The sequence below is a fragment of the Diabrotica undecimpunctata genome, chromosome 6 (genome assembly GCF_040954645.1).
Source record: "Diabrotica undecimpunctata isolate CICGRU chromosome 6, icDiaUnde3, whole genome shotgun sequence".
Lineage (NCBI taxonomy): Eukaryota > Metazoa > Arthropoda > Insecta > Coleoptera > Chrysomelidae > Diabrotica > Diabrotica undecimpunctata.
Window position 1 is genome coordinate 97,395,922 of NC_092808.1, and position 24,647 is coordinate 97,420,568.

General features: G+C 32.3%; 1 protein-coding gene across 1 annotated transcript in view; it reads right to left on the reverse strand.

Annotated features, from left to right (window-relative positions):
- Window positions 1–24,647, reverse strand: part of LOC140442732 (lysosomal acid glucosylceramidase-like) — a 99,515-nt gene that overhangs the window by 15,508 nt on the left and 59,360 nt on the right. The window contains exon 7 of the mRNA XM_072533713.1: window positions 8,107–8,177. Coding sequence (XP_072389814.1) covers window positions 8,107–8,177 — 71 coding nt within the window. The remainder of the gene's footprint in view (window positions 1–8,106; window positions 8,178–24,647) is intronic.

The window sequence follows — 24,647 nt, forward strand, 5'->3', positions numbered from 1 at the left end:
TGGACATCCACACTAATTGCTGTTTCCATAACATTGGATTTCTCTAGAAAAGCTAGTATTTTATAGGTTCTTTACCTGTAATTAGTTCTAGCAGTAGTTTGTTTTTTTTTGAGATGACTATTGGACATTTTTAAAGCAAATAACTGGAACAAAATATTTATTTTTGGGTGTGTAATGGCAATTTTATAGACGGATTCTTTAAAAATGTATTCGACAAATTTCAATTTACTAAATTGATTAGACAGTTGAGACTGGTATAGTAAATTTTATCTAGTCGTCCAAGTAGATTTGATGTGTGTTAGATTGCTGTTTATACATATAATAAACAGTAAAACATATCTTACAAAATAAATAAGTCCTAAGAGAATTATTTCTACTCATTTTCGGCATACATTTCGGTTTGATCTTCTTTAAATTTACATGTATTGATGAAATATTTTTAATCAAGTTTATTTATTCTGCTGATTCAGGTAATTCAAAGAATAAAGATATTTTCATGTTAAAAGATCGCTAGGATTTCTACTTGGGCTTTATTTGACCTTCCGATACATCTTTATTAAGTCTTTGGAGCTTGAAATACACTTTCACAGTCTGGAGTAAGATATTAACCCTTTTGTAGAGAAAGCTGCGGAAGCTTATTCGGAAAAGGCCAATTACGTACGTGACTTTCTGTTATTAAATTTATCAACAGTAACCATATGTATTTTATCTCCAAAATTTATGAAATGTTACCAGATGGTACTTTAAAACTGCAGAGATAATTTTATATAAAAAAACAAACTAACATTTTAGTGAAAATTATATGACTACTATATAAATTTCAATAAATAATTTATGAAAATAAATAAATAAAAATTTTCTTTCTTATTAAGTGTATAACATTAAAGCAAATTGACATAAATGAATTATTGTACAATTTTGGATCTGACTTAGTTGTCAGAGTGAATAAAACATAAAATTAAAGAAATAATATTAATATAAACCCAGACAATTTCAGAAAGCTTAGCCTACATAATAAGCAAGCTAAATAGGTGTTTCTAGAAATATCCAGGAACAGTTTTCAATGAAATTGAGACTAAACGCAAGCAATTAGTATCTTTATTATTAGCAATTAGTAGTAGTAGGAATATAGACTTGTATACCGTTAATAGTAATTACTTTACTGCGCGGCGTAAGTTAGGGTCAGTTAGGGATATTGTCAATTTAATGGTTATGGTACTTAATTCTGCATCAATTATTTATAACTATTAACAAAACAAGTTCAGACATGATCAATAAAATATTAAGAAATTGCCAGCTGTACCATCCCACTCTTGTCAAAATCGAAGTATAAGTAAATAATTACCACAGAAATTGCGAAATGTTAGTTTCTTATAAAGGATCTTTAATAAAGTCGGTTCGCTATATTTACGCGGGTTTCGAAATAAAAATTTTATTGTAAGTACCCAGTTTTAATTACCTGCTCTTTGGGGAAATATCAACTGGTCAAATGAAATGAAAAATAATCCATAACTTTTTTTAATTAAATAATAATGGAAAATCTTTTATATAATTGACAGTATAATAAGGAGAATTACTTCATTAATGGAATCTAATGTGGCTAATATAAACCTAATAATAATTTTATATTACACTTCACACAGAAAATATGGTCTATGTATATTTGTTCCATGGAGAGAATTTCTAATAAAAAATAAAAAAATTTAACTTGCCAACAAAAATGAAAATCAGTCATTATCATCAAAAATATCATAATCGTCATCATCATCACTGTCATCACCATTAATTGTTATTATGATTGGACTTATTTCGTTTATTTTATTTTCACGAGTCCACCAATCTTCTATTAGTTTCTCGCACTTGAATATACAGTTGCACCACACTTTTGGAGTTAAAATTGAAAGTGCCTTTCGCCAAGTTTCCCGAACTGCGTCGTCGCTATAACCGTTAGGCCCAATATGGTTGTCATAATATTGTTTTGCTATTCCCCATATATATTCGATGGGATTAAACTGGCAATGATACGGTGGCAGACGTAAAACTTGATGACCGTAACTGTCAATAATCTGATCCACAACAAAGGTTTTTGGTTTTGCGTGGATATTTGCCAAGCGTAATAATTGTGATTTTAAAATATGTTGTGCAAATGGTATATGTTCCTTTGTCAACCATTCTTTAATTTTATTAACAGTCCAAGAATTCTTTGGACTCTTGTTTAATACTTCAGAATGGTAAGGTGCATTGTCTAAAATAATTACGCTGTTCTCACTTAAATCTGGGAAAAGTTTTTCATGTAACCATTTTACAAACATTTCTGTGTTCATATTATCGTGATAGTCACTTGATTTTGATTTAGATGAAAATATTAAATCAGCACCTTCTATAAAACCCGATTTCCCTCCTGCATGTAAAATTATGTGTCGCTTCCCCTTTTCTTCAGTATGTTTGATAGACTTTACGTTATCATCTTGCCATATTCTCTTGGTTGCACTTCTAGAAAACATCCATGTTTCGTCTAAATATATAAAATTTCCCTTTCTTCTTTTAATTTAGAATATTTTCTTAGAAAATTAATTCTCTTATGCACAACAGAACTTCTTTCACAAAGGGCTTTTCTGTTATCCTCCTTTTGAAATTTGAAATCCAAACTATGTATCACTTGCCATAGACTTGTTCTGCCAATTTCGTCAAATTTTCTATCTTTTAATTCCGAGAGAACTGTATTTAAGGTCACATGTTCCTTGTTGGCTCGCATTCGATAAATGGTATCACGAATTTCAAATTTTTTCCATCTGGAATATCTTTCGTTTTCAATGATAGGCGAGTTTTTCGGTGATCTTCTTTCGGCCGTTTATTATTGCGATTTTGTAATACTCCTCTTAGTTTGGTTTCACTAATTCCTAGAGCATCACATACGCGTTGTTGAACAGACATTACCGATTTTAAAGGACCGCCATTTTTATTTTCATCCGTAAAATACTTATGTACACTACAAATTAGACTATCTACATCTAACACACGTCTAGGCATTTTTAAATATTTCCACCAAACATACAATGTCAACACTGGCAAAGAATCAATTCAACTGCAATATTGTAACAAATTTATACTTACCCTAATGTTATTTTAATGTATTTTAAAATATGACCATTAATGCAGTTTTTACCTAATTTTCTGGAAAGTCGTTTACTGCAACTGGTTATCAATGAGTCATTAGCATAATTTTGTTAATCCGAAACCCGCGTAAATATAGCGAACTGACTATAAGTATGAGGAGGTAAATCGAAGAAGCAAGAAAATTGTGTTTCACTTATAGTTTTTAGAAACGTTTTTACCAAAGATTTTAACTTTCGGTTTCACTTACCTAAACAAGTGTTTTTTGTATGAGGTACTAAAAGATAAAGAGTTGCAAAAAAATACTATGTTGAAAGAAAATATTTAAAAGAAAAGGAAGAAAGTGAAACTCTGTTTAGAAGATCAAAAGAAAGTCAAAGAAGTGTCAGATTCGGTTCGTTCTAGTTTTGATTTACAACAAGTATTGAATACTCGCCATGGGGATAACACGTTATTGTACTATTCTAGAAAATGTTTATTTTATAACAAAAGTATATAGAAAATACAATCGCAAGATGGATACTGCTTTTTATGGGGTGAATCCAATGGTAATCGTGGGTGCAACGAAATATGCACCATTATTTACACTTACCCAAAAATGTTAATAAATGTTAAGATAAAATATTAGAAATTAGACATATAGAAGAAACAGATGTAAGACATGTTTTATAAACGTAAAAGCTAGACCAAGAACTTAATGTGGATCCGATCATTAATTTGGTATGGGTTTGCTTCAAGATGAAGCTAAAAAGAACAATGCCGGACCAAAATAAAACAGGCTTGAGATTTCAAATCCGAAAACATTTAGAGATGCATTAAAGGAAACTAGTATGTTAAACACACAAGACAACCCAGAAGAAATGTGGAAAGGTTTCAGAAATGCCATAGGAGAACCAGAAGCGGAAAAAAGATCATCAAGAGAAAACACTGGATGACAGACAGAACGCTGCAACTTTTCAACGAGCAAAGGAAAATCAAATCTCTCATATATCGAACGACGGCAACAAAAACAAATTAGCAAGGTTAAATAGAAAAATTAAAAGAGCATGTAGGGATGATAAAAATAAACATATAAATAGTGTAGAATGAGAAGAACTAGAGAGACATGCAAACCGGTATGAATACCATGAGTTATATAACAAAGTCCGATATTTATTCATGGAATTTAAACCAATCACACAAACAATAATGGATCAAAACCTTTATAGAACATTTATACTATAAATGACGAGAAAGGGATTGTGGAGGTATGGAGAAAATATTGTCAAAATCTATATGCAGATGATCACTAGAATGCAAATCACGACGAGTTCACTGCAGAGGGATAACCAAACATTCTAAAGTAAGAGGTTGAAAAAGCAATCAAAAAGTTAAAAAATAGAAAATCTTCTGGCGCAGACCAGATCATCGCAGAAGTTTTAAAAGAGACTGTAGATGTTGGAGTAAATGTTATGCATATGATCTGCAAAAAGATTTGGGAAACCGGAGAGTAGCCCAACGACTAGACAACACCCACTCTTATCCCTATATTCAAAAAAGGAACTTTGCTAGATTGCAGCAGTAAATAGTTTCATATACCTGGAGTTCCTAATAACCAATGACAGATGGTGTTACAGAGAGATACGTAGAAGGTTGACTATTGCTAGAACAGCTATGATGAAACTGGCAACAATTTAAAAAACTTCTAGCACAATAATACACATAAAACTAAGGCTGGTAAGGCAACTCATTTTTCTCATAGCCACATATGCACCCGAAACGTGGACCTTAAAGAAAGCGAATAAAAATAAACTAGATGCCTTTGAAATGTGGCTATACCGCCGCATGGTAAGAATATCCTGGACTGATCATCGCACTAACCTATCGATATTAGAACAACTTAAAGTAAAGAATAGATTGCTTAAACAAATACAACAAAGATATGTGCAGTATTTTGGACACAGTGCTAGAAGAACAGGTACGATGGAAAAACTGATAGTCAAGGGTAGAGTTGAAGGAAAGAGACCTAGGGGAAGATCTCCAAGCCGTTGGGTAGATCAAACAAAAATATTTATTAACCAAGGGTTACATGAAGCCGAACAACTAGCCCAGGACAGGGATGGATGGAGGAAAATCGTGAAAAAACTATAAAGGCCTGATGGTGTTACTACATCCCAAAAGTGATTGGGACTGAGGAGGAGGATTAGACATATTGCACTGCGACAGCTGTGCTCGACAAAATAAAACTAGAGCAATGTTGATTATAATGTACCCATTTTTGTAAAAATCTAGAAATATTAAAAGCATCAAAATTGTATTTCTTTCACCGGGGTGTCCCTACGTGCCTGTTGATTCAACACTTGCAGTTATCAAAAGGTTTATCAAAAATAAAGTTATACCCTTTACAATGGAGTACTATTATAGAAAATTACAGAGTTAACCCGAGGTCATATACAGTTATAAATCTTAAGTTTTTCAACAGTTTAAGTTCAAAAATTAAAAGAAGCTAGGAGATCATTAACTGGTTCTTACAAAAATCGGATTAAAAAAGAATAGTGCAAGACAAGCCTTTTTCCAAACAGGATAATCGGAAGTCGCGGTCAAATATAACTATGGTAGAATTTCTAAATACAATTTGTGCTATAAGTTAAACTGTAATAAGGATGATTAGTTAATCCACCAGAGACTTTATAAAAAACAGAGTTTTTTAGAGTAAATAGGTAAGGCAGGTAGGTATAAATGACAAAAAATTCAAGTTACATTTTGATATTCTCGGAATCGTTCCTGCTTGGTCTAAAATTAAGATTTTAAAAAATTACACAAATTAATTGAAGTAGGATATCTTAGAAGTGATTTAATACATTTTTTTAAAATAAAGTACCTTTTGTAAAGAGTAATTCATTTAGAGGTATTTTTTTGGTGGGGATTTGATTGGAGATCGTGCATGAATACTGTCAAACTGACATTTCGTTTTTGTTCGGTATTGTTTGATATTTCATGATGAAAGACTTATCCCGGCACAGCGTCTAGAAATTATTAACATGTATTTTAAAAATGGAAGTTCTGTATGCAATGTGTTTCGTGCGCTTAGAGCAAATTATGTTCCATCTAATCGGATTACAGAACGTACAATTCGCTTTACGATCAGTAAGTTTGAAACCCAGTTTTCATTATTGAATAACATGCGACCAAATAGACCACATTCAGCAGGTACTGAAGAAAATATAGCGGCGGTAACGGATAGTGTACTCGAAAATAATAAATAATCGATTAGTCGCCGTTCTCAACAACTTGGCTTGTCATATGCAACAACTTGGCGTATTTTACGTAAATACCTTGGTTTAAAAGCATACAAAATTCAATTAGTGCAAGAACTAAAGCCGACCTACCTTCCGCGTCGTCACCGTTTCAGTCGATGGGCTCTTGATAAGCTTTCGGAAGATCCACTGTTTTCGAGAAAATTTTTTTTTCAGATGAGGCCCATTTTTGTCTTAATGGGTACGTTAATAAACAAAATGCCCATATTTGGGGTGATGAACAAACCAATGAGGTTTAAGAGTTGCTATTACACTCTGAAAAAACAACTGTTCGATGTGGTTTATGGGCTGATGGAATTGTTGGTCTATATGTCTTTAAAACAGAGACCGGACAGAATGTTACTGTGAATGGAGACCGTTATTGTGCCATGATAACGGACTATTTGGTACCTGAAATTAAAGCTCGTGGTCTCGGCAAAATTTGGTTCCAACAAGATGGCAACATTTGGTTCCAACAAGATGCACCACTTGCCATACAGCCCGTGAAAGCATGGCTTTACTGCGAAAACGATTCGATGAACAAATTATTTCACGCTTTGGACCAGTGAATTGGCCGCCTAGATTCTATGACATCACACCTCTAGACTCTTTCTTTTGGGGCTACCTAAAGTCAAAAGTCTACATAAATAAACCAGATACGATTAAGGCATTGGAGACCAATATTGCTTGAGTCATTGGAGAAATACCAATCGAAACGCTGGAATGAGTCATCGAGAATTGAAAATTCAGAATGAACCAACTTAATCGTAGTTATGGCCAACATTTAAAAGAAATTATCTTTAAGAAGTAATTGTAAAGGATGGTTATTTTGTATGATAATAAATATTTTCAAATAAAATTAATTTTTTTTATTGTTTTTTCGTGTTAATCACCCACAGTTTATTAGGAAAAGTTGTTTAGAATTGAATTTTATTTACCATTTTGACCTTACTGACACTCGATCAGTGGACACACTAGTAGATATTAATTTTTAAGCGAAACTTCTGTTAATGAACTACAAAAAATCTCATATTTGCAAGTTATTCTAAAATATGGGACGGGACAAGAAAAGGTCGTTTATGAACCTGAAAAAAATATATAAGCAACTTCTTCCCATATCCAAATTGAAAAAAGGGATCGGATCTGACCAGATGCAGAGTCTGACACTGAGGACGAAAGTTCCAAAATTTAATAAAAAAATTATGTATTTTTTACTAGCATTTTATATATTTTTACTATATATAGTAGAATTTAATATTTTCTTTCGTTTTTTTTTTCATCTAGCAATATTTACTCACTTAAATTAATGTCAGTTGACTTATGTAACGTTATTTTGTGTGTCTTACAATAAAGGATTGTTTTTAATTCTTTTCAAAATTCTTTAAGTGCTACAATTTGCCGCCAAGCAGACGTGTCTGTGTACTTAGTTTACATTTTTTATGAACAATTCAAGATTTCTCAATTCGTAAAGTAACTTCTAACTAAAGTATCAATTAACCACTAAAACTCTACAAAAACTTTAAAAAATCTTATTCTTTATTAAAATATAGACCTCAAAAAACATCCTGGTAAACTTACATTGGCAAAAGTGCGTCTAATATGCTAATAGTGTCGGTAACCAGTAAGGTTAGTTTCGATCGGTTTATTTCAAACAGAATGTCGGTAAAATAAGACACTTCCAAAATAAAATTTGCAAAATATATTATATTATACAAACCTGAATAATATCCTTGGCGTATAGTTCAGCTCTCGTCCAATTCCCTAATCGAACGTTGTTTTCGAAGTCCCCTAAAACAAAATTCGTGTCAAAAACCAGACAAAACCATACGGGCAGCGTAGACTTCTATAAATATATGCGGGATGCTGGTGTTAATGTCAGCTTAGGACGGTCAAGTGTTTCCTATGATCTTATAAAAAATTTAGTAAGATGCCTGTAGGGACACAATATGTAAATGTCTATTTCGCACAACTATATTATGTGAATTATATTAACCCAGTTTTGTGTAATGTAAATAAATCGGATTTGTATAAAAATACAGGGTCAACCAAAAATTATAATTAGAACAGATCACGGAAAATGCATTTTCCTTCTCTTGTTTGATTAATCACGCCCAAAATAAATGCAAAATATATTCTAACTTATTTATTATTCTTTGCTGTCTTTAAAATACAAACATAGATAAGATCATCCAAAATATGTTTAAGTCGTTTTAATAGTTTTGTAACATGCATAGGAAAATTATTTGCCATTAATGTATTTTTTTAAATAAACAATGATAGGAAGTTTATGGACTAGTAAGAGCTCCATACTTTGCTTTTCATGTTACGAACTCACTTTACTAACTCTAAAGGATTTTTCCCCTCGAGTCGCTCTAATCAGATCTGCTTTTCACTTCGCGTCTGATTAACTTTTTACTTTACTAACTTAGTTCACTAACTCAAAGGGCATTTTCCTCTCGAGTCGTCTAATTAGATTTGCTATTGACTTTGCATCAAATCAGATTTTAACTTTACTAATTTAGTTTACTACCCCAAAGGTCTCATTCCTCTTGAGACGTCGAATCAGATCTACGTTCTATGTTCTCGAGGTTAACGTACTGAAGCAGTCGTTGTTTGTCCCTTGTCTATTTAACTAATGGTCCCATTATTCCTTTGCGGCTTAGTGACTCCACGGTGGAACCACATTTAACCAAATTGTTTCCTACTGCCCGAGTAATCGTACGCTGGAACCACTGGACGAAATGGGATGTATACATCGTGGATTCCAGTTCCCACGCAATTACAAAATTCCAGGAGCAGTTATGCATAGTGTTCATAATACATTTGGTGCGCTCACGAGTGAATGACAGTGAGGTTATTTATTGTTGTAAATAAACAAACATTCTCCTACCGATAAAAGGTATGTATTATGTTGGTTTGTTGATAAATAGACGTATTTATGTATTACCGTATTGAGTCTTTATAATCCAATATAATTAAGTAAATCTTGATATTTTGATAGGTACCACTGGGCCGATTAGTAACTAATATACAGGGATGAGTGCCTTAAGAACCGGCAAAGTAACGCAAAAGATAGAAAACATAATACATTGTGAAATAAAAAGAGATGCAAGTAGTAGAGGTGAGAAATTATCGATATAAACCTATAATTTAGTTTACATTACATTAGATCTATCGAAAGTTTCCGACCTTTAGACGTTAGCTTATGAGCTGGTTTACTTTAGTCATAGTAATACGTATCACGTAATGTGAGTAAAAACAGTTTAAGTATGAGTATGTTTTTATCCAAAATAAAGTATTGATCAATAATAAACTGTAATTTGAGACGTCGCATACACTCTTCCCAATACAGAATTATCATAGCTTGTTATTCTGTATTCGTCAACACAGAATTAATTACCAAATTACTACTAATTAAACTGTTTACTTAAGCTTTGCTTTATTGCCTTTAATCAGTTTTTACTTTATGCGAAATTTAAAAAATGTTAATGTTCGACGTCATACTTGTAATATTATGACTGAAGTCAACTAGCTCATAAGCTAACGTCTAAAAGTGGAAAATATCGATAGTCCTAATGTAATGTAATGTAAATTAGAGGTTTCTATCGATAATTTCCCACCTCTACTACTTTTATCTCTTTTTATTTCACAATGTATTATGTTTTATATCTTTTGCGTTATTTAGCCGGTTCTTAATGCACTCATCACTGTATATGTTTTGTTAAAGAATTCCAAAATAAAAAAACGTCCTGATTTGAGTAAAATGACGCTTATGCTTTACTAACAGTTATTCCATCGGATAGATTAGACGTATCCCATTTTAATGAGAACGAGGATGAAGATATCGACATAACTTTGGAGTCTGTTTTAGATGAACAAAGTGATATTTCAGACAATGAAGAAGGTGCTGATGACAGTCATGGTAAAGACGAGGTATCACTTGTTATTCTTGATAAGTTAAAATGGAACAACGGCCTAAATAATGCTCCCTAACTCTGTTTTTTTTTTTCAGAAAACGTTGGACCAAATGTTTGTGATACTTTAGAGACTCCCCTTGATTTCTTCCTTCATTTGTTTAGTGAAAACCTGATGAATACACTTTTTTTCCAAACTAATTTATATGTAGTCCAAGAAAATAGCAAAAACAACACTCCCACAACAGTTAAAATATTAAAGTGTTTTTGGGAATTAACCTTTTAATGGGTGTGAAAAAGTTCCCTAGTTATAGAGATTTCTGGTCTGCAAATTTTGTTATCAGAGATCAATTTATTTCTTCATATCTCATTGCCTAAGAAAGGTAATGGCAATTATGATAAACTCTACAAAGTGCGGCTATTGCTAGAGGAATTTTTAACTATTTATAAAAGCTCATTTTATCCCAGCAGGCAATAATTAATAGACGAATCAATGATAAGGTTCAAGGGACGAAGTAGTTTACGCCAATATATGCCGATGAAGCCCATAAAAAGGGGATGTAAGGTATGGGTACGTTAGTCAGGATATGTTTTACAATTCCAAATATACACCTGAAAAGTAAAAGATGTGAGGGAGCAAAACACCGGGGCAAGAGTAATAAAAGACCTTTAGATTTAGTTGGGAAAATTTATAAAGTTTATTTCGATAACTATTTTAATTCTATTGCATTACAACGCGACTTGATAAAAGACAAAATCTAAGCATGTGGATTAACCCGAGAAGATAGAAAAGGTTTTCCAAATAAACTTAAAACAAATAAAAAAATAAGAAGGGGTGACTCAAACTGAAGAACGAGGGAAGACGGCATGCTAGCTTTGCAATGGATGGATAAGAAACCCATTCCTTTTCTAAGCAATTTTCACAAACCTGAACAAAATTTCACTGTGAAGAGAAAAGAAAAGGATAAGACATCAGTAGAAGTTATTTGCAGACAATTAGTACAAGATTACAACAAATATATGGGCTTCATAGATAAGTCTGATATATGTTAGTATCTTGCTACGAGTTCGATAGAAAATCTAAAAAGTGGTTCATAGATTTTTTTCCATTTTGTTGACTCAACATTACTCAACTCATATATAATTTTCAAACAATCAACGACTGGTACGAGAATGTCTTTGAAAGAATTTAAAATTACTGTGGCCACCGGTTTGATAGCAGACCCCCAAATGCGAAATTTGAAAGAAGAACCATGGACGAACCAAACACCAGTAACAGATTCAAAAAACAAGTTCGTCTAGAAATATGAACTCACAACGCAGCCCATATGCCTCAGCATGGAGCCCAAGTACGTTATACATACTGCAGTACCGAGATAACTCCTCTTCGTACAAGATGGCACTGTACTACATGTAAAGTAGGTTTATGTCTATCTGAAAAAAAAATTGTTTCACTCTATTTCATAGGCCATATTGTGGCGTAGTGGTTTCACATGGTACCACCTTTTTTTCTAATAATTACAAAAATAGAATATAAAAAACCTTTGATCTGTCTATATTTTGCCCTAATATGCACTAAAAACAAATTATTCACCATTTAATACAAACAAAAAAAGTCCGTCCACAAAAGGTTAACTGTTTCCATTTCCAAGTTCCTATTGAAGTCGCCGTTCTTGTTATACCAAGGAGCATTGACAATGCTTCTTAGCACTTTATTTTGGAAACACTGTACGATATCACTAACGTGGAAGTAATGCAGAGAATAGGCAAAAGCAAAGAAATAATCTTCACCGTAAAGAAACGGAAGCTTGAGTACTTCGGACATGTCATGAGGCATACTAAGTACCGGCTGCTACAGTTAATAGTCCAAGGAAGAATCGACAGTAGGAGGGGACCGGGAAGAAGACGACACTCATGGATGCATAACCTGCGACAATGGTTCGGACTAACATCGACCGAACTGTTCAGAGGTGCCGTAAACAAAGTCAAAATAGCCTTGTTAATAGCCAACGTCCGAAACGGATAGGGCAAAGGAAGAAGTACGATATCTAAATTAGTCTATCTGGTACAACTCCACAGCTGTTACGAGTGTACTAGTATATCCATACTGGTTTTATTTTCGTTTTATACAAAAGTATTTTGTTGTAGATCGACTGCGTTGATTGTGTTTCCACAAGTCGGAACATTTCTTTATACTTGATATTAAGCTCTTTTTTATTTTTGACATGTGATCTCCAGCATAACAAAGCATCTAACGTAATATTCAAATATGTCGTTGTATTAGGATATACTTAGTATTTGAGCATTATTTGTAATAGCAGGAGTGGGTTGGCTCTTCTCGTTTGTAAAATTAATGTGTACTGACTTCGTTTCATTTAACTTGACTCGCTAGTATTTACACAAATTGTTTGTTAATTAAATTTACAGTTTTCTTATTAATTCTGGATGGACTTTACCTACAGCTACCAATGCAGTAATGTCTAGTAACCTCGCTTAATTTTTGTGTACTTTTTGAGCAAGATATTTCTTAATTTGTATTTAAGAAAGACAGCAGCACATACTTTTTTTTTGAATGCTCTCTATTATGTCTGTTATTATATGGACTTGATCTTTTAGTATTATATAGCATTAGTTTAATAAAATTTTTAAACAAGTTCGTTCTAAGTCAAACATCATGTGACTACAAAAGTTTATTTAAAGCATTTTTAACAAATCTGAAACATATGGAAATCATGCAAAATTAATTAAAATAAGACACTCTTTTATAATTGATATTGCTAGTGATGCCGTTGACGATTGTGATAAAGCACTTACTACCTTGAAGAACGAATTTACTTGAATTGTGTATTACACACAACAAAATTTTGACATATATGTATAATAGCGTTAAGAAAAACATACTTAATAAATTTACTATTGAGCGAACACGGTAGTCAGTAAAATTATTGTAGAAAGGCACAGAAATATTTCATGTTTATCTGGTAATTTACTGATGGCAGTATTATTAAAATGACAAATCAAAGAGAGATATAGTGTTATTGTACAAACCGGGTTTCAAAATAGCAAAATTGGTCTTCCTAATAATTATTGATACGGCAATATCTCTCTGATGATATTTAATCACACCATTTTTTGTAATTGTGGTCATATGTACTATCGATATTAATATTAACATTTTGTCAATGTTATCTTTAATATTGTTGTATATAATATTTATTAGTTTTACATAGATAGTTGTCACTGCAATCATAACGAATTCATTAAATATTCTCATAAATTATGGCATATTGCTTTTTACTCATATTGCGACTGGCCATTAAGTTGTAAATATTTTATTAAAAATTGAAAAATTTACAGAAAGTTAGATAGAAAATTTGGTAGTGTACGAAGTGGTCAAAATTTTATTACTTCGAGCTAATTTTTTTACTGCTTTCCTCCATATTCTTTTGTCCACGGCCGCAGTTCTCCAATTTGTTATCTAGATTATTTGTTAGTCTTCATTACATGCTTCTAGCCCCTTTTTGGTGGTCGTTCTCTTCTCTTCTTTTCTTCCTCTCTTAGTAGCGCGACCTTTGTTCACCTTCCATCTGCTATTCTCGCAAAATGGCCTAACCATCTAAGTCTTAGATTTCTTTATTTGTCAGTCCAATTATAGCTATGGTAAGTATCTCACAAAAAATGTAATGATTATTGCATTTAGAAGAAGGTTTCAATTTAGAATGCATCTCAAAAAAAAAACCAGACAAGTACGGTTTAAAAATGTAGTGTTTAGTAGACTCATTATTTGCTGAATAGTTTTATATATACTGAAAAATATACACACAAAAAGTAAATCAAAAAAAGCTATCCAACCCAACGCTAGATATTTTGACACTTATTTTACCAATATATGGTAGAAATGGAAACACAATAGCAGATAATTGGTTTTTGTCCATTGAGCTTATAAAGAAACTAAGGAACCATATTAATAAATATGTTGGAACTCTAAAAAAATAAGAAAAGAGGTTCCTTCTAAACTTTAACCTAAAAAAAACAGGCCACCTAATTCTCTTCTATTTGGTTTTAGGAAGCGAGAGCCTTGTACGTTTTGGTCCTAAGAAAAATCGTACTGTGTTTTACTATCAACTATGCATCAGTTTAATACAATGGTTAATGGAAAAGCAGAAATTATAAATAACAATGAGACAAAAGGTGGGGTTCTAACAATATTCCCAAGAAACTAAAATTAATTCATAAGTTATCCTGAAGTAATATTTTACACATTTCTTAAATTGCGTTATTATTTTTTTTTAAGTTGTTTTCAATTGGAATCTGGAACACACGTAGTAATCGCGGAGTATGTCAAGTTTAAAAAGTACCCAAGTTGTAGTACCATGCACTATTTCCACAACAAAAACTGACCTACCGACTGACTGATGTCGTCATAATCAAAAACTATTAAAAAGAAGTAAACAATGAAATTAAATATGAGTTGATAATTTAAAGTCAAGATAGGTATACTTCTATTAACAGCTAAAATCTTAGCAACCCTTAGTCTTCATTACAATATGCGAATTACAGTAAATCTCGGTACAACGTCAACTAAGTACTATTTAGATTATTATTGAATAAAAAAATGTTGCCTGTGTAAGTCCATTTTAAAAAGGGGTAAAAGAAATAAGAATAAGACTTACTCACTCTACCACCAACGGCCGGTTTCGCATACTATAATTTGCTATGCATCTTCAGTCCTTTTTTGACAGTTCCTCTCCTTAAAAGTGGTATAGTGCCACTAAGTGCCCTATTTAAAATTAAACGTCTGATATGTCTTTTTGAATGTATTCTGTTTGTCTCTAAGTGACCTTAAGTGTTTTAAATTTAACATTTACTTGACATCACAATAATTTCAGAAAAACACAGACCAAATCGGTTCATCATAATTTAATAATTACAAGTTGGAGTTATTGCATCCAAAAATAGAACATCTTCCTTTTTAAAGTTAAATGTGTCGATAGCAATTAAAGTAAATTGTATACTCACGCTTAATCAAGCCATTAAGAGCGATGCTGGGAATATTTATATTCCACTAAGCATCAACAATTTACCCATGTAAATTACTATCTTTCTTGTACTCATTGCGTCGAGTAAGGACGATAAATATGCGAAAATGGTTGCGTTTCGATTTAATTTGAGCTTCTTACCACTCCCTGACACGTGTTTCTGGGTCTGGTTTCTGATGACGGGAAGACCCAGAAACACGTGTCAGGGAGTGGTAAGAAGCTCAAATTAAATCGAAACGCAACCATTTTCGCATCTTCCTTTTTATATAAATTTTTTAATTTTATAAACAATTTCAATAAATTAACGCATATTTTTAAAATATACCTATTGAATAAATATAAATAACTTTTAAATAATATAACACATCACATTTAATTTCAACAAACAATCTACACAATACCTACTTTCCTAGTTTAGTTAATATCTTTTCGCCTCAAGACCTTTCCCTCACTTGTTAAATAGTTACAATAAAACTGATAATCACCCATCACCAGTTTACCATAACAGTTTGAATTATGTTTTCTAAAACATTAAATAATAATCCTTGTATAGGCATCATTTAGTTTACCATGTACCGTTGACTTGAAGGTGCATAGAAAATTATAGTATGCGAAACTGGTCGTTGGTGGTTAAATAAATTGATTGTGAGTCTTATTCTTATTTCTTTGACCTATTAATGATTAATATATAAAGAAGTGTTAACAGTATGTGTTTATCAACAAAGATGTAAGTATAGAGTGATATTTATATTCCGATGATTTATACCATGATGACAAGTTTCCCGAGATGGCGTAGCAGGATGGTACCATAGAATTACTACGATAGGTAAAGGGCATCGTAGATTAATTATCATCTAGCGACCCTTATAAATTTATTATTGGGTCCACTTAGGATATAAGAAATATGCATGCCATAAAACTGGCAGAAAAACTCCTAGATGGCGTCAAGTAATATAGTCTCGCATATTGGACATTGCAGGACTAAATACTGTACTTTTTCATGGAGTTGAGCAAAATAAAATAATGGATACTAACCCATTTCCATCCACTTCAGATAAAAACATTATTAAGGCCCATCTATCACGTTTAGTGCTACCAACTTTCGGTTGGTTTTGGTAAGGAACCTATTAATTTTTTTTTATATATATTATAAAAGCGTCTCTTTTAACAGTGGTCTGCGCAGTGTTGGCTCTTATAAGCGGCAGTGAACGACTTAACTCATAGAGCTCAGCAAACACGTTTACCGAGAGAACTTCGTAGTGTCATTTTTAAAGTTATCGGACTTGAGGAACCAACGCCTTCTGCAAATATACACCAACAATAAGGAAAAACCAGGATAAGGTATAAAATATGTTTACATTCAAAAAACCAAAGAAAAGAAAGCTCAACATGGTGCGATGAATTTCTAGATTTTATTTGCAAAAACTATGTCCACGTTGATGAAGCAAAACATAAACACGTTATGTCTAAGTTGTGTTGACAAGTAAGGTAAAAACCTGCTTGTCACTTTTTAAAAACGAAATCTAGATCAATTTTTTTTATTTTATGTAGGACCTATGGTAGCTAGAGCCTAAAATTTACCATTGTATATAAAAAAAACTAAACATTGTTTTATTATTTTTTTTATAATTCTAGAAAGTGCATAGCTATGTTAGTTTGAATGGATACCAACGTTTTTTTTTTAAATAAAGTAATAACCAATTAACCAAATTCTTTTTTTTTATTTAAAAATATAAAAAAAAGAAAGATTTTTTATACAAAAAGAATGAAGTTAGATCTGATCGTGCCATGATATAAATATTACCATATTTGACCATGGTAGTTAAGAGTTAACATGTAAACCTACTTTAAATCTGTGGTAATACTTTAAGTACTTCGCTCTCTTTACTAAAAATGTTCATTCGCTTAGTTTCGTTTTAATTTAGTTGTAAATTAATTTTAGAGTTTTCAGACTACCATGAGACATTTTTAAGGGGTGATTTGACCTAGCATTAATCACATAAATTAATACTACAATATGTACCTATATATTATAATACTACAAATCAGCTAAACGTATCACGGGGGGGGGGGGCATTACACATCGTTATTTACATCTTTTCAGATCGTTATGTAGATTACTTTTTTGCAGTGCCGTACATATCGATTGGTATGAGAAATCCAGGGCGCAACCCTTGATTTTAATCCACATTCGTTGAGCTCAATGAAAAATATACAGCATCAATTCCAAACAAATGATTATTTAATGCGGAAAAGAACAAAAACTTGAAAATTGAACATGGTTTTAAAGTTCCCAGTGGTGTACGATATGTTAAATATATATAATATATATTTTACATATTTTAAATACTGTGACTGATATTAGTTATTTAAAAGTGGATACATAAAAAAAATGTCGGACAATTTTAACTGATAGATTTTTCACAGCTGATAGGTATAATAGTCTACTATTGGTCATCTTGGAGAAAAGGGTGCAAAGGGTTTTTGCGTCGTATCTTGTAAGCTAACAACCCTACAGAAAATTATATTGAATATTATTTGTAGCAAATTAAATTGTAATCGCATTACTTTTTGTCATAAATTAAAAAATAAATTAGTTATAACCAAAAATAACTAAAAATTTTGGAACAAATTATATTTTGGGCCTTATAACTTATTTTGTGGTAACTTTACAAATGAATGACATTAGACTAATATTATAGAAGATGTTTTAAACAATAATGTTCGCGACCAATTTGTTTAATTTCATTAATTTCTCTGGATTTCACACTGCTTAGAAATTGACTGGGTTCTTGAATATTCGCTATCTTTGAATACGAGATGCAAAGGATTTTCTCGCTGTATCTCGTAAACTAGAAACACTACAGAATTGTTATTAATTATCTTAAGATAAATTTCTTGGTGATAAGAAGGACAAAACAAATTTAATAGACCTTTTCAAAACTGCTCTTAAATTTAGGCCCTTGGAAACCTGAAAATAATAATTTTCGTATGAGTTTTCCAGCCTTAAAAATTTTTGCTTTTTTTAAGATTTTAAATTGTTTATAGCTCGAAAACTATCCACTTTAGAGAAAAAGAACACCAGATTTTTTGTTTAAAATGTACCAAGAAATCTAAAAAAAAATTTCTGAGAAATAACGGTTATTTTCGGAATTTGTTTAAAATAATTGTTTCAACGATGTCTGCTTAAAAATTTTGCCCGGTACCCTTCTGATTTGTTTAAAGGAGACATTTTTAAATAGGAATCCGTAAAGAAACCAAATCAGAAACTTTTTTCAACGGAAGCGGACTCAAAAACTGGACTATAATAATTTTAAAGCCATTTATAACCATTATTAGTTGTACGGTATTCCCTTTTGTTGATAATTAATGTCTATATTAACAAACTATATCAATGACGTACCTAAATTTTGGATGGTAGGTAATATCCCACTTATTAAAGGGAAATTAATTTATCTGTCATAAGCACACGTACCGTGAAAAATATATAAAACAAAGAAATCAATTTAAATCAGTGAGTTTCATATTGGGTCAAATCACTTCATTTGTACTATTTTAAAAAAAGGAGGGAGGATTTCTCACCCCTGTACCACTGGATCTGTACGGTAATACAAAAAAAGAAATCAGTGAATGCCGGACTGTATCAAATTGCCGAAAATGGGGTAAAAACTTTTCCGAAAATAAAAGATTGTCCCTGCTACTGGTACCAATATTTTTGTATGGTATTAGGTCGCAATTCATTATTTTTGTATTCCCTATCTACGTTATAAATGCCCTTCCCACTTGAGTGGTAAGTTCACCTTACCTGTGTAGTCACCTGTACCAATAAAAATTGACGGCATAGTTTCTAAAGGTGTTATTATATATTGCAGTATTGATTTATAACGTATGTCCCTAAAGTTTTTAAAAAATTTTAGATTGAAAAGTATTATTGGTAGAAAGCATTGGATCAAGTTGCCATTGAAAACCAAAGTTAGTAAACAACTTAAACGATATAAACAATGTCAGTTGTGGCAAAAATGTTTCGCTAAGATGTCGTACAAACTTAATATTCGAAGTATTTATTGTTTAGTTGGACCAAAACGCGATATTTTAAGAATTTTTAGTGCTCAAAATATTTTCCTATTAGGGAAGTCTTTGCGAAATTTTGGCCGAAGATATATAATGTTTCACGAATGACTGTAAGTAAAACAATGTCTAGAAATAATTTAAGATGGGACAAAATAAAATAAGCTACCAGGTACACACCAGCCCAATTAGAAAAATTCCTAGATATTGCCGTGCATTGAGACGTATTTATTTTCCTGGTAAAATTCTCGTTACTGCTGATGAAAAGTATTTTACTTTTTCGTATTCCGAAATAAAGAGCAACGACGGATTTTATACACGCAATGTAGAGATAGTGCAAGCACTCCTGACCACGGAGGTTAAGTCCCCACTTCCATGTGAAACGCATTGTACTATGCATTGAATATTTCCACTTACAATAGAACCTTTCTGCCTTTACGTGAATTTGACTCCGCCTTCGCGCAGCTCCATGGTCAGGAGTGTTTGAACTATCTCTACAAGATGCACCAGACCAAGTTGGGTTTAGGGGAAAAGTGAAATTTGCGGATAAAATTTTGGTATGATGGCCGTTTTGTGTTTCACATCCGTTTGTTGGGCGTGTTCGTGGTGAAGCTCTCAATGCTGACAATTACGTTGACAGATGTCTGACAAAGCTTGTTTAATTTACAAATACTCCTCACTACAATGATAAAGTCATATTTTTGTCTGCCATGCCATTACGTCATGCCATTACTCCAGGAAAACGACAGATTGGTTAACTGCTCAAAATATAAATTTTGTTTCCAAGGACGACAACCTTTCAAATGTGCCTAAGACGAGGCATATATAATAGATTTGGGCTGTTTAGAGTCTAATAGTGTATAATAAACCAAATTTACGTGCCATCGAAGATGATCGACCTCTTTTTCTTCTATAAAAATACAATATAAATCTTAAATATGTACACTTAACATCCTGTATTTAGGTAATAAAATAAACTTAATCTACAATTAGAAAATACATATTTATTTTTTCCGAAAACTTTAGGAACATGCATTATGATTCATGCTGGCTCAAATGACACCTTAAAAATTTCCCATAGGCCTATCTATTTATACTTCTCTACAGAGTACTTTTTAAACTTTTATTAATGAGATACTTTTTGCTACTCAGAAAAAATAATTTAGCCATTATCAATTAATCTCGATAAAAATCTAAACAAACAAACCTAACAAAATCAATATTTATCTGATCTAAAAAGTAAATGATTACGCGTTTTGTATTTAAAATAATAATAGTAATTTAGACTAAATAGTACATTTATTGCAAACAAAATTGAATAAAAACTAAAAATTGAATTACCGAACACGAAGTGAGGGATGAATAAGCAAATTTAGATTCTAACTCACAGATAACACTTTATCAAATTTATTGGCATATATGCGCAGTCTGTCGGATATGTAAATGCATTCCAAATATATTGCAATAATCGGATGAATTGTTATTTTTGCACTCATAAGAGTAACTTCACAATCACACGAATGGAATTTGTTTATTCGCGTGTAATTAACTAGAAAACTAAACCGCGTAACGAAGATGTACTGTAAGAAATTATATTTGTAGTGGCTATAAAAATAAATAAAAAAAACTTCGTTAATTTTGGTAATTATAAAAAAGTTAAAGTTAAAAGAGAATTTAAATCTCAGTTAAATTGTTAGAGGGAGTGAGAGAGGGGGGGGGGAGAGAGAGAGGGAGAGAGAGAGTGGAATGCCAATTATTGTTGGCTTCTATTATTATAGGCGACCGGCCAACCCCCATAAAATGCTTTAGTTTTCGATAAACCTATAGCTCCGAAAAATTTAATAACAGAATATCCGTGACAAAAACTTGTACGTTTTTAAATAATTTTCCTTATTGGAATGGAGAAAGTTTATTACACATATTTTGGTACCAAATTTGTCCGGTTGACAAAGAGCTATAGGTCATGGTCACATTTTTGTGGGTTTATCGCTCGACTGTTGTATTTACTCTCTTGTGGAATCTCGTCATGTATGAGCCGAGTGCCACACTAGACAATGACAGGCATCATGTCCTTGAATGGGCGAATAAATGGAACAACTAGAGATATAATACAATAGGCTCGGACAGAATGGACTGCAAATTATGGGCTTGACATTAGTTTACAGAAGTCCAAAATAAATCATAGAGAGACTAAGTATTTTAAGACTAACTGATGCATATCTAAATCTGATGAAAAGTGTTATAATTTTAGACTAGAGGTTTACTTGGAATCAGCAGATAGAACGAATAATCAAGAGTGCGATACCCAGAGTCATCATCATCATCCCTCTCCAGTCGTCCCTATTCATCGTCTTTTTCCGCCTAGCACGTTTCAAGGAACCTTGTTCTAGGTCTTCCTCTTCTTCTCTGACCAATGGGTCTATCAAGGAGCGATACTTAGAGGCATGGTTAATAACGTTAGTTGAGAATGCATATCAGATCCACGCACGATCATCATCATCAGGATCAACCTGTATGCGTGCACTGCTGGGCATAGGTCTCCCTCAGCTCCTTCCATCTGTCTCTGTTGTGCGCGTTCTCTGCTCCGTAGTGCTTTTCTTGTCTTGATCGCCACTCGACAAAACGTTTTGTTCATCTATTGTCTGATAATCTGGTAACGTGTCCTGCCCAATTTCATTTTAGCAATGCGATTTTTTTGATGGCGTCTGTTGTTTTTGTTCTATTGGCGTATTTCTTAGTTTATGATTCGGTCTCTCAGAGAGATACCCAACATCTGGTGCTCCATAGCCCTCTGAGTCACGTATTGTTATAGCCCATTTGGTTTCATTGGACTTTGCGCCTCCACTTAAGTAATTCAAGTGAGTGTTGTTTTATTTTCGTTTTTTGGAATTTATTTTACAAGTGATGAGTAACTTTGCTGATATTATGTATTCTATTATGTAAACATGTATTATTTTATATTTTGCTTGGTCAAATTTATTATTTTTAGCACAATGAGTTATAAAAAGGAGCAAAGTCGTCTAGTTCAATTGCTTGAGGAAGTAGAAACTGATACAGAACGACATTTTAATGACATTAAATCAGAGGATGAAGTGGATAACATAGAGAAACATCTTTCAGATTCAGATACTAAACAAGAGGTTGATGGCGATGATTGCGAAGTGGATGTAATAATAGCAAAAGTTTTATAAATTGCTGCTTTTATAGGCAAGTATGGAGCAGTCTGAAAAAAACACTGCCTGGTGCAAACGGTAAGAGCTCGCCAATTTAATAAAGTTTTTCACTTATCGGGTGTAAAAGCATATGGCAAGAATGCCAAGCTTAGCAACTAGCAGGAACTTCAAGTAAACTTCAAAGAGGTAATCCCGAGAATTTAAATATTAAAAACGATGTAGTTTTTGCGTTAAAGACAGTGAGACTTGTTTTACACATGCACAATTTCAGTGCTCTGATTGTATATTGCACCAACAAAATATTTAAAATTGCAACTCATAGGATCAAGTTTGATAAATAAAACTTGTATTTTAATGTTTTATAACCTTATAAAATAAAACTTACTTTGCCTGAACCCTTGTTTAACATCCATCATTCATGAACATCCATTATTTATATTTATAAGGTTATTATGTATTGGGTCCAAATTACATTTTGTTATTTAAATGATATTCATAAAGAAGGAAAGCTAGATAATACACTAGTATTGTTTTGATTTTCTAATTATTAAATAATTGAATTTTGGGTCTGTCAGATCTAGCGCCACTACTGGTGTTCCGATATGGGGTGCCACCAGTGCAGGGTTAAGCATTATTATTGTATCATCCATACGATCCAAGGATGATGTCGACTGCAAATCTCAAATGATTATTGCTTCTCCATGCTTCTCTTTACTTATGTTGATAAAATGCTCGTTCAGATGTGCCTTCTTACAAGTGTGTCTTAAAATCGTCGTCAATAACTTTGAAGAGACGGTGTGTCCTTGCCGTACTCTTCGCTATATACAGAATTTATTTGTTCCGTGTTGAGATAGTCTTGCGCTAGCTGTTGCGTCTTGGTGGATATATTTAATTACGTTAGTGTAGCGACGGTATACTCGGCATTCTGTCAACGCTCTTAATATTTTCTGATAGCTTATGATCGTAGACTACAAGAAATCGAATGATTTCTTGTAGTCTACGAATATCAGTGTCAATGGTTTGTTTTATTTTGTAGAATTCTCTATCAGGTTCGTTATCACTAGCAGGTGGTCGTTAGTGCTGTATCCCGATCTAAATTCAGCTTGTTCTCCAGGCTGATAAAAATTTAACTTAACGTTCATTCCTTTTTTGATAATTTTTGTGAAACGTTTATATATGTGTGATATAATGGTAGTTTTTAGATCTCTTATGTCTCCTTGGTTGTGTAATAAGACAATGACTGTATTGTTTTATTAAGAAGGAGTTTTGCCTTGGTAAATGCATTTGGTGATAAGCTGGGCCAAAGCCTGAATAATTTTAATCCCATTTAGCTTGACCGCTTATTTTTTTTATTTATTATTTAATATTTCTAAAAGTATCGTTTTGATTTTCTATACAGTGATTTCTTGCATTAATTCTGATCCTTGATTTGTGATATTCGGCGGAGGCTGATCTTGCCCTTTATCGGTTCACCCAAAAATTTCATGATAAAATAGTTCGAAAACTTCAAGGATTTTGTTTCTATCCGTAGTAATGTTTCTATCGTTGTTTCGTATTTAAATATGAATTGAAACGCCTAATACATAAATAGCAGCAAAAAAAGCACAATTAATTCGCCAAACCTTCTGTATATGAATTGGTATCAATAGACTGTTAAAACGTTATTTCTGTATTCCTTACATCTTGAGACAGTCGGGTAGATACAAACGCCTATACGGAAAGCCAGCGAGTTGTCCATATATAGATTTAAATTCTGCGAAAATATTTAACCAAAGTTATTTGTTACCTGAAGAAAAGAAAAAAGTTATATCGCTTTTTCAGCTCACATTCCAATGAAACCTACTTTAAGTAGAAGAAAAATAAGATGTTTCATATGTCAATCTGTGAGAACATCATGTGTGATCATCACTGAACGAGTTATTGGAAATAATAATTTTGTTTATAATATTTGTTTTTTTTAATATCTGCTCCTTTAACTTAAATTTTAAAGTCAACCTTTATAAGTGTTGCTATTGGTCCGACCAATAATTTGAAAATCCATTTTATGAGGCACTTATTCAACAT